The sequence below is a fragment of the Hippoglossus hippoglossus genome, chromosome 3, assembly GCF_009819705.1.
Source record: "Hippoglossus hippoglossus isolate fHipHip1 chromosome 3, fHipHip1.pri, whole genome shotgun sequence".
NCBI classification, from domain to species: domain Eukaryota; kingdom Metazoa; phylum Chordata; class Actinopteri; order Pleuronectiformes; family Pleuronectidae; genus Hippoglossus; species Hippoglossus hippoglossus.
Window position 1 is genome coordinate 61,281 of NC_047153.1, and position 11,220 is coordinate 72,500.

Genomic DNA, 11,220 nt, shown 5'->3' on the forward strand with positions numbered 1-11,220 from the left:
TATTTTGCTGGGACTTTTTATTTTTTATCTCTTGGTACTAAAACTCATCTAAACACTAAATACGGGAGCTTATGTTTAAACTTTGCTGTAGTGACGTCACGAATGAATCAGTATTAGATAGTTGAAGGAAACATATTTCTAGAATAAATAAATTCCATCTAAAATGTCACACTATGAAAAATGAGGATAGAGCTATTTTCAATATAATACAGGTACGTATTGACAGTTACTGCAGTTATATCCAGGTTTATACAGATGCATCACAGAATTTATTCAATAAGGTAGGAGTAGCAATTATAATTCAGAATTTTATATTAAATTAGCCTGCAGACATTTTGATTGAAATAGAGCAAACCTTATACAGAAGTCAAGTGATGGGCCTGACAGTAATTCTTTATGGATACTGGTGTTGGTGTTAAGGTAAATGAAATGACAGATAAACCTAAAGAAGGCTGTGAAAAATAATAACAATATAAATGGATTAACCCTTTGATACGCAAGCTATTCAAACCCTTCTAATGCCCAACATGGGTCAAAGAAGGACCCGTATTCATTTCCTGTGTTATGTCATCATGGCTGGGTGTTTCTCTGCTATATTCTTTTATAGTTTATTCTTCCTTCAGTTAGCAGAGCTGGATTCCAAGACTCACCCACAACTCCAGCTTGATCCTGTAAAACAAAGTGTAGGTCCTCAGCATCAGAGATTTCAGACTCAGAATCAAGAACTGCCTCCTCATCTTCCTCATCCTGTTCTTCATCCAGCATCTTAATGACCATTAAACCATGAGTCTGAAATGACTGCGACCAGCCACACTAACACTGGATAAAGAAAATCAAAAGCATATTTTCAAATGCATATCAATCAGTCTATTAAGTATGTACTCTTATATTTCAGGTTTTATTTTGTTGATCTAGCTATGGTGTGCTAGCCAGAAAAGAAGCTAGCTAGCTAACAGCTAGTTAGTATTGTACATATTTGTCTTTGTCACTAGTAATGGATGTAAAATAAGACCCACATGCATCAGATGTGCAGAAGCAGCTGTGTGAAATGAGCAGGTGTTCCGTAGTGAATACAAAGTGTACTGGTCATTTTGACCCACGGTGTAAAAGGGATGTAGAAATACACAATTTACGTTTGTTTATAAAGTAAGAAAGGAAGAAGGATAATAATGACTTGTGGTAATCAAAAACAAGACATTTAATGAATACTTAAATATTAAATGATAAAATACATTTATTTCAAACATATAGCAAAGAAACAGTCAAGCATGAAATAACACAGGAAAAGGAACACAGGTCATTTTTGACCCATGTTGTGCATTAGAAGGGCAGTAATACAAAGATGATTTATATTCAAAAGATAACAAAGGAACAATTTTAATAAGGATTTGTGATGATCAAAAACAAGTTAATTGGGGAATACCTGAAATACTGAAAGATGAAATTCATCTTCTGCAAAGATATATGGGCTATACAAATAAAATCTGATTGATTGATTGATTGATATAGAAAAGAAAAAGTGAGCCGGGTCACTTTTGACCCATGTTGTGTGTCAAAGGGTTTAATAAATAAGATGCACTGATGTGTCCTCCAGCTTCAGTAAAGACTAAGAGCATCTTTAAAGGAAAGGAGGCAGAAACAATCATAACTGTGGGAAACAGTTCATCACGTTACATTACAGTGTCTGAAATATGAGGTAGAAAGTCAAACTTTAGATTCAAGTAAATTTAGATTTTAGAGATATCCTACAAAACAACTCAGAAGACAAGTTTTATATAAAACGATTTGATTATCTTAGAAAAACTAAAAGAATCTTAGAAGTTTTTAAACTCAATAGATATAAGACTGATCCACACCCACACCACTGGCTGGTTTGGTGTATTGAGTTGTATTCTGTTTTGTTGTGTTTTAGTCTGTGGTGTGTTGTGGTGTGTTGTGATGTGTTGTGATGTGTTGTGTTTTAGTCTGTGGTGTGTTGTGATGTGTTGTGTTTTAGTCTGTGGTGTGTTGTGGTGTGTTGTGATGTGTTGTGGTGTGTTGTGGTGTGTTGTGATGTGTTGTGGTGTGTTGTGATGTGTTGTGGTGTGTTGTGTTTTAGTCTGTGGTGTGTTGTGATGTGTTGTGATGTGTTGTGGTGTGTTGTGGTGTGTTGTGATGTGTTGTGGTGTGTTGTGATGTGTTGTGATGTGTTGTGATGTGTTGTGGTGTGTTGTGGTGTGTTGTGATGTGTTGTGATGTGTTGTGATGTGTTGTGGTGTGTTGTGATGTGTTGTGGTGTGTTGTGGTGTGTTGTGATGTGTTGTGGTGTGTTGTGATGTGTTGTGATGTGTTGTGATGTGTTGTGGTGTGTTGTGATGTGTTGTGATGTGTTGTGATGTGTTGTGGTGTGTTGTGATGTGTTGTGTTTTAGTCTGTGGTGTGTTGTGATGTGTTGTGATGTGTTGTGGTGTGTTGTGATGTGTTGTGGTGTGTTGTGATGTGTTGTGGTGTGCTGTGATGTGTTGTGATGTGTTGTGTTTTAGTCTGTGGTGTGTTGTGATGTGTTGTGTTTTAGTCTGTGGTGTGTTGTGATGTGTTGTGATGTGTTGTGGTGTGTTGTGATGTGTTGTGGTATGTTGTGATGTGTTGTGTTGTGCTGTGGTGTGTTGTGATGTGTTGTGTTTTAGTCTGTGGTGTGTTGTGATGTGTTGTGATGTGTTGTGGTGTGTTGTGATGTGTTGTGATGTGTTGTGGTGTGTTGTGATGTGTTGTGTTTTAGTCTGTGGTGTGTTGTGGTGTGTTGTGATGTGTTGTGGTGTGTTGTGGTGTGTTGTGATGTGTTGTGGTGTGTTGTGATGTGTTGTGATGTGTTGTGATGTGTTGTGGTGTGTTGTGATGTGTTGTGATGTGTTGTGATGTGTTGTGGTGTGTTGTGATGTGTTGTGTTTTAGTCTGTGGTGTGTTGTGATGTGTTGTGATGTGTTGTGGTGTGTTGTGATGTGTTGTGGTGTGTTGTGATGTGTTGTGGTGTGCTGTGATGTGTTGTGATGTGTTGTGTTTTAGTCTGTGGTGTGTTGTGATGTGTTGTGTTTTAGTCTGTGGTGTGTTGTGATGTGTTGTGATGTGTTGTGGTGTGTTGTGATGTGTTGTGGTATGTTGTGATGTGTTGTGTTGTGCTGTGGTGTGTTGTGATGTGTTGTGTTTTAGTCTGTGGTGTGTTGTGATGTGTTGTGATGTGTTGTGGTGTGTTGTGATGTGTTGTGATGTGTTGTGGTGTGTTGTGATGTGTTGTGTTTTAGTCTGTGGTGTGTTGTGATGTGTTGTGATGTGTTGTGATGTGTTGTGGTGTATTGTGATGTGTTGTGTTTTAGTCTGTGGTGTGTTGTGATGTGTTGTGATGTGTTGTGATGTGTTGTGGTGTATTGTGATGTGTTGTGTTTTAGTCTGTGGTGTGTTGTGATGTGTTGTGATGTGTTGTGATGTGTTGTGGTGTGTTGTGATGTGTTGTGTTTTAGTCTGTGGTGTGCTGTGGTGTGTTGTGATGTGTTGTGATGTGTTGTGGTGTATTGTGATGTGTTGTGTTTTAGTCTGTGGTGTGTTGTGATGTGTTGTGTTTTAGTCTGTGGTGTGTTGTGATGTGTTGTGATGTGTTGTGATGTGTTGTGGTGTATTGTGATGTGTTGTGTTTTAGTCTGTGGTGTGTTGTGATGTGTTGTGATGTGTTGTGATGTGTTGTGGTGTGTTGTGATGTGTTGTGTTTTAGTCTGTGGTGTGCTGTGGTGTGTTGTGATGTGTTGTGATGTGTTGTGGTGTATTGTGATGTGTTGTGTTTTAGTCTGTGGTGTGTTGTGATGTGTTGTGGTGTGTTGTGATGTGTTGTGGTGTGTTGTGATGTGTTGTGTTTTAGTCTGTGGTGTGTTGTGATGTGTTGTGTTGTGATGTGTTGTGGTGTGTTGTGGTGTGTTGTGTTTTAGTCTGTGGTGTGTTGTGATGTGTTGTGTTGTGTTGTGATGTGTTGTGGTGTGTTGTGATGTGTTGTGTTTTAGTCTGTGGTGTGTTGTGATGTGATGTGTTGTGTTGTGATGTGTTGTGGTGTGTTGTGGTGTGTTGTGTTTTAGTCTGTGGTGTGTTGTGATGTGTTGTGCTGTGATGTGTTGTGTTTTAGTCTGTGTTGTGGTGTGATGTGTTGTGTTTTAGTCTGTGGTGTGTTGTGATGTGTTGTGATGTGTTGTGATGTGTTGTGATGTGTTGTGTTGTGCTGTGATGTGTTGTGTTTTAGTCTGTGGTGTGTTGTGATGTGTTGTGTTGTGATGTGTTGTGCTGTGATGTGTTGTGTTTTAGTCTGTGGTGTGTTGTGGTGTGATGTGTTGTGTTGTGTTGTGGTGTGATGTGTTGTGGTGTGTTGTGATGTGTTGTGCTGTGATATGTTGTGTTTTAGTCTGTGGTGTATTGTGATGTGTTGTGTTTTAGTCTGTGGTGTGTTGTGTTGTGTTGTGGTGTGATGTGTTGTGTTTTAGTCTGTGGTGTGTTGTGGTGTGATGTGTTGTGTTGTGTTGTGGTGTGATGTGTTGTGTTTTAGTCTGTGTTGTGGTGTGATGTGTTGTGTTTTAGTCTGTGGTGTGTTGTGATGTGTTGTGTTGTGTTGTGTTGTGATGTGTTGTGTTGTGCTGTGATGTGTTGTGTTTTAGTCTGTGGTGTGTTGTGATGTGTTGTGTTGTGATGTGTTGTGCTGTGATGTGTTGTGTTTTAGTCTGTGGTGTGTTGTGGTGTGATGTGTTGTGATGTGTTGTGGTGTGATGTGTTGTGGTGTGATGTGTTGTGCTGTGATGTGTTGTGTTTTAGTCTGTGGTGTGTTGTGGTGTGATGTGTTGTGATGTGTTGTGGTGTGATGTGTTGTGGTGTGATGTGTTGTGATGTGTTGTGGTGTGATGTGTTGTGGTGTGATGTGTTGTGTTGTGTTGTGGTGTGATGTGTTGTGGTGGAACCTGTGGGTGGAACCTTTGACAGAATGCTATAGGAACAAATCCACTTCCTGTCCGTTGACGAGGAAACACTTCCGCTGCTCAGAGGCGACTTTGATCTGGTTGTTTGTCTCGAAGTGAAAAACCTTTTTAGTTTGTTGACTCTGACCAGTTCCGCAGGTTAGTTAGTCTTCGTTATTAGCAGTTTGTAGTAGGTTGTCTCTGACCAGTTCCGGAAGTTAGTCTTCGTTATTCGCAGTTTGTAGTTTGTTGTCTCTGACCAGCTCCGGAAGTTACCAAGGTTTAATCTTCGTGTTTCTTGGTTATATTTCATTTCCTCTCACCAGGCGAACATGTCCAGCCACGACGCGCTCAACATGAAGCTGCCGCCGATCCAGTCCACGGCCGGAGCCGTCCCGGTCCGGAACGAGAAAGGTGCGATGTTAGCGGCTAGGCTAGCGGCTAGGCTAGCGGCTAGGCTAGCGGCTAGGCTAGCGGCTAGGCTAGCGGCGTGCTAGCTGCAGCTAGCTGTGTTCTGACTGTTCTGATTCTCCATCATTAGATCAGCTGTTTATACAACGTTTCTACATGTAAAGTGGTTTCCGTGTAGTACACATACAAATACTTAATTACATTTACCCTGGTACATTTCTTGGCATATAATACTTGACAAATTATTGATTATAAAATCATGAAGTATGATTTTGTTATGGTTGATTCGTTGACTAATGGTTAGCATCAGCTTCAAAAACTGAAATGAAGCATCTCCAAAAGGAGATGAATATTATTTCAGGTAAAACGGATTCAAAGAAACATCGTAACGTTCTGTGTTAGTGACCGAAGCCTCAGGACCAAACTCATCACTGGTGTCTCTATATCCCAGGTGAGCTCTCCATGGAGAAGGTGAAGGTCAAGAGGTACGTGTCAGGTAAACGTCCTGACTATGCACCGATGGAGTCGTCTGATGAAGAAGACGAGGACTTCCAGTTTGTGAAGAAAGGAAAAGAAATGGAGCCAGAGATGGAGCAGGAGGAAGAGGACGTCTCTGACCCGCGTCTAAAACGTCTGCTCAACCGTGTTTCTGAAGACGTGGAGGAGAGGTATTGCACCGCTCTTTATATTTGGTCTGAGTCGACTAATATGAGCACGAAGTTTGTGTTGCTAAAAATGTAGTTTCTTTCTCCACAGACTTGCAAGACACAGACAGATTGCAGAGCCTGAGGTTGTTGCTGAGAGCAGCGAGGACTCAGATGAAGGCACGTGGCACCCAGAGCACGAGGAGAGTAGTGAGGAGGAAGAGGAGGAAGAGGAAGAAGTGGATGACGAGGTTATTTAGCTCTGCTGTTAACATTTTTATTTTTTTACAAATTTCTAGGTCATTATATTAATAGGAGTTTTTAACTTGGAGTTTGTCGTTCTGTCTAGGAAATTGAGAGGAGACGAGCAATGATGCGGCAGCGTGCAGAGGAACGAAAGAATGAGGAGATGGAGGTGATGGAGGTGGAGGAGGAAGGGAAGTCGGGGGAGGAGTCTGAATCTGAGTCTGAATATGAAGAGTACACAGACAGCGAGGATGAGGCAGAGCCGCGACTCAAACCCGTCTTCATCCGCAAGTATGAACTGAAACAGAAACTGTCAAACCACAAATGTTCTGGCAACTTTCTTTGTCTACATCATGTGGAGAAAAGGCCTGAGTCAGCTGTTTAGAGAGCATTTTACCAGATCAGGACACAGAAAACCACAGAAACCCACCTTCAGTCTGGAGTTCTCCCACTTTAAAATGAGTTGATTGGAGAATAGATCTTATAACTGGAGAGACTAAAACATTTGAGCAAACTGATCAACTTACATCCAGTAAGTTAGCTGCTAGAATTAAAACCATGGATATGAGGTAACAATTCTGTCGGTTCGTGCCACAGAAAGGACCGAATCACAGTGGCAGAGCGTGAAGCAGAGGAGCTGAGGCAGAGAGAGCTGGAGGTCGAGGCCAAGAAGCAGGTGGAAGACCGACGGCGCTACACGCTCAAGATTGTGGAGGAGGAGGCCAAGAAGGAGTTTGAGGAGAACCGTCGCACACTGGCTGCTCTGGACGCTCTGGACACTGACGGAGAGAACGAGGAGGAAGAATACGAAGCCTGGAAAGTCAGAGAGCTGAAACGCATTAAGAGGGACAGAGAGGCCAGAGAAGTGTGAGTAAACACGGATGTTTTACAGGAACATGTAAATGAGCTCAGTGTTTTCGTTGTCACTGAGTGTTGATGTGTGTGTTTATCTTCAGCATGGAGAAGGAGAAGGCTGAAATCGAGAGATTCCATAACTTGACAGAGGAGGAGCGCAGGGCCGAGCTGCGCAACAGCGGCAAACTCGTCACTAACAAAGCGTCTAAAGGAAAATACAAGTTTCTCCAGAAGTATTATCACAGAGGAGCCTTCTTCATGGTGAGTCAGGATTCACTACGGATCTGATCTTACGAGCTGAAGTTCTTTTTATTTATTTTATGATTCATTTATTAGTTTTTATTATACCAACTTTATAAGTTCAGCATAAGAAAACTGGTGACGCTACCGCTGATGCACAAAAAGTAACCAAACAATGTAATGTTTATCCAAAGTGCAACAAACGCTGTGGTCGGTGGGAAGTTGCATCATTCATCTGTATGAACATTGTGTAACGCTGTCCACTCGGAACACTTCTTTTAACACAGAAGTATTTAAGGTTTGATGTGGTTCTACTGACAGTAAATAAGTAATCACTGTTAACATGTGGTGTGTGTTGCAGGACGAGGAGGAAGGCGTGTACAAGAGAGATTTCAGCGCTCCCACTCTGGAGGATCATTTCAACAAAACCATCTTACCTAAAGTCATGCAGGTATGCTGCTTTCTTTCGCTCTGCTGGTTTTGTGTAACAGGCCTGGAGGTTTGAACACTACGATACAGTAGTTGTAAAGTAGGTTTAATTTTAAAATGAGAAAGGAAGTGAAAACATGGCGGACGAGTCAGTTTGCTGCTGAACATTTTACATTTTTTGGGGGATAGAAATTGAAAGAGTCTGATAACAGTGAGATGGATGAACATCTTAGTTTTTAACCCCTAACCCTATTTTAAAATATTATACTTATAACAGCAAAACCATGTTGGCCGCTTAAACTCAATGTGCTAAATCTTGCCCTATAATCAATAACTTTTTCCACAATTGAATCTTTTCCTAAAACTGTAAAAAAAATCTATGTACATGTAACATTCAACAGTGACACGTTTAATTTTTTTTTTTTTTTTTTAAAGAATTGAATCCACCGTGATCTGTGGCTTCACTTAAATATACATGAAATTCAAAAGGCCTGTTTTAAAAGTTTTGAGATTTTCTTCTGTCTTGAACCAAAACTTTTTCCTGTTTGATCACCGATCTTTTTAATGTTGAGGGTAACTTGACCAGTCGGATGTTTGGAATCTCTTTCAAACAAAGGATTTCTTTCGCGTCCTAGATTTGACCCAATTTCCGGTTTGATTTCTCCTCAAGGTCAAAAACTTTGGTCGGTCTGGACGTACCAAGTACACCCACCTGGTGGACCAGGACACCACGTCGTTCGACTCGGCCTGGGCCCAGGAGAGTGCTCAGAACAGCAAGTTCTTTAAGCAGAAGGCGGCAGGTGTGAGGGACGTGTTCGACCGGCCCACGGTGAATAAGAGGAAGACTTAGATGTGACGTCATAGACAGATTCTCTTCCCTGGACTTTGTTGTGGACGGAAACCAGACAGACTGGTTCTGCTGCACCATTTAAAATGAACCCTAGTTCTGCATTGGTTTGTCAACCCGACTTAGAGATGCAGATAGTTTTCCGTTGTGCATGTGCAGAACAAATTCTGAGCTACATCACAGAAATCTCCAGTTTTAAAGCAAAGAAAATGTAAATATCAGTTTATAACATGTTGCAGATTTCCTAAACTCTTTTCTTCTATTTTTGTTAAAGTACAGGTCTTGACCCTTGATTTATTTGCAAATAAAATCTGAAGTTTCATCATTTTAAAAACTTTTTATCTGTTGAAACGTATTGAAATTGTGTGACATTCAATCTCAGGTAAAGGAGGAAAGCCAAATATCAACCTTTTATTTAAAAAAAGAGAAAAAAAAGGATTTGCAGTTTAACCACTGGGATCAGTTCAGGTTCACTGAAAGTCCATTTGGTAAATGTTCAGTTAGTGAGAGCGACCAGAGCCTCCACCACGTTCCCCATGTGTTCCCTCAGACTGCGCTCGGCCACCGCCCTCGGAATCTCCATCTCAGACATCTGCAACATCCACAGAACGAGAGACAAGGTCAAACAGTGCTCGACGACAAACTGACATCTGCACAACCGATTAGTTTCATGTTGGAGGCGTGTGTGCTCCCAGACTCCTCAGACTGGGTGCACACACTCACTGCTGGTATTTCACGTGACGATGATATAAAACAAAACACCAGTTGCAGTGTGGAGCCCTGGAAGTTCTACAAGAAACACGAAACTACCAACAGATGAACGGCCATGAGTTTTGGTATGAAATGTTCCAGTATCCATATACTTCTGGCTATGACGCATCAAATAACAGGCGTGCAAAGAACTTCCCAGAGTCAAAGACTTACAATTAGTTCTACGTCCTCTTTCTTGATGGTGACTTTGGCCAACTCCTTTTCTCTGAAAGTATAAAAAAGACCAGACAAACATGTAATTTCAGGAAGGTACGAAACGAAAAATCTGCAGATTACAAATGTCAGCATGTTGATCCAGGAGGAATAAACAGGTTTGTTTCTCACTGTGAATGCTCTTACCTTTCCTGTTTGGCTTTCTGCTCTCGTGACCGTCTGTCTCCAATCACTGACATCGCCTGGAATGAGAAGAAAGCGTTAGCGTGTCGGGACAGTGAAGCGTTAGCGTGTCGGGACAGTGAAGCGTTAGCGTGTCGGGACAGTGAAGCGTTAGCGTGTCGGGACAGTGAAGCGTTAGCGTGTCTGGACAGTGAAGCGTTAGCGTGTTGGGACAGTGAAGCGTTAGCGTGTCGGGACAGTGAAGCGTTAGCGTGTCGGGACAGTGAAGCGTTAGCGTGTCTGGACAGTGAAGCGTTAGCGTGTCGGGACAGTGAAGCGTTAGCGTGTCGGGACAGTGAAGCGTTAGCGTGTCCGGACAGTGAAGCGTTAGCGTGTCGGGACAGTGAAGCGTTAGCGTGTCGGGACAGTGAAGCGTTAGCGTGTCTGGACAGTGAAGCGTTAGCGTGTCCGGACAGTGAAGCGTTAGCGTGTCCGGACAGTGAAGCGTTAGCGTGTCCGGACAGTGAAGCGTTAGCGTGTCCGGACAGTGAAGCGTTAGCGTGTCGGGACAGTGAAGCGTTAGCGTGTCTGGACAGTGAAGCGTTAGCGTGTCTGGACAGTGAAGCGTTAGCGTGTCCGGACAGTGAAGCGTTAGCGTGTCCGGACAGTTAAGCGTTAGCGTGTCCGGACAGTGAAGCGTTAGCGTGTCCGGACAGTGAAGCGTTAGCGTGTCCGGACAGTGAAGCGTTAGCGTGTCCGGACAGTGAAGCGTTAGCGTGTTTAGACAGTGAAGCGTTAGCGTGTGAGGACAGTGAAGCGTTAGCGTGTTAGGACAGTGAAGCGTTAGCGTGTTAGGACAGTGAAGCGTTAGCGTGTTAGGACAGTGAAGCGTTAGCGTGTTAGGACAGTGAAGCGTTAGCGTGTCTGGACAGTGAAGCGTTAGCGTGTCGGGACAGTGAAGCGTTAGCGTGTCCGGACAGTGAAGCGTTAGCGTGTCGGGACAGTGAAGCGTTAGCGTGTTTGGACAGTGAAGCGTTAGCGTGTCCGGACAGTGAAGCGTTAGCGTGTCCGGACAGTGAAGCGTTAGCGTGTCCGGACAGTGAAGCGTTAGCGTGTCCGGACAGTGAAGCGTTAGCGTGTCCGGACAGTGACGCGTTAGCGTGTTAGGACAGTGAAGCGTTAGCGTGTTTGGACAGTGAAGCGTTAGCGTGTTAGGACAGTGAAGCGTTAGTATGTTTGGACAGTGAAGCGTTAGTATGTTAGGACAGTGAAGCGTTAGCGTGTTAGGACAGTGAAGCGTTAGCGTGTTTGGACAGTGAAGCGTTAGCGTGTTTAGACAGTGAAGCGTTAGCGTGTTAGGACAGTGAAGCGTTAGTATGTTTGGACAGTGAAGCGTTAGCATGTTTGGACAGTGAAGCGTTAGTATGTTTGGACAGTGAAGCGTTAGCGTGTTTAGACAGTGAAGCGTTAGCGTGTTAGGACAGTGAAGCGTTAGCGTGTT

General features: G+C 42.8%; 2 protein-coding genes across 4 annotated transcripts in view; one reads left to right on the forward strand and one right to left on the reverse strand.

Moving 5' to 3' along the window:
- Positions 1-5,016: 5,016 nt before the first annotated feature.
- On the forward strand, positions 5,017-8,967 carry mfap1 (microfibril associated protein 1). Of its 3 annotated transcripts, none has more exons than XM_034572406.1 (9): positions 5,017-5,120; positions 5,288-5,375; positions 5,824-6,040; positions 6,129-6,267; positions 6,366-6,553; positions 6,860-7,129; positions 7,219-7,378; positions 7,719-7,808; positions 8,457-8,967. In XM_034572406.1, the coding sequence occupies exons 2-9, from the start codon at positions 5,294-5,296 to the stop codon at positions 8,634-8,636; spliced, it is 1,326 nt and encodes a 441-aa protein (XP_034428297.1). In that variant the 5' UTR covers positions 5,017-5,120; positions 5,288-5,293; the 3' UTR covers positions 8,637-8,967. The 3 variants fall into 3 exon arrangements, with proteins under 3 accessions (XP_034428297.1, XP_034428308.1, XP_034428317.1); XM_034572417.1 differs by lacking the exon at positions 5,017-5,120 and adding an exon at positions 5,143-5,178; XM_034572426.1 differs by lacking the exon at positions 5,017-5,120 and adding an exon at positions 5,193-5,232.
- The window catches only part of hypk (huntingtin interacting protein K), a 3,063-nt gene continuing 624 nt past the window's right edge, over positions 8,782-11,220 (reverse strand). Inside the window, exons 2-4 of the mRNA XM_034572489.1 lie at positions 9,744-9,799; positions 9,558-9,609; positions 8,782-9,225 (exon numbers count right to left, since the gene is read on the reverse strand). Of these exons, the coding sequence (XP_034428380.1) occupies positions 9,130-9,225; positions 9,558-9,609; positions 9,744-9,799 (204 nt within the window). The 3' untranslated portion in view covers positions 8,782-9,129. The remainder of the gene's footprint in view (positions 9,226-9,557; positions 9,610-9,743; positions 9,800-11,220) is intronic.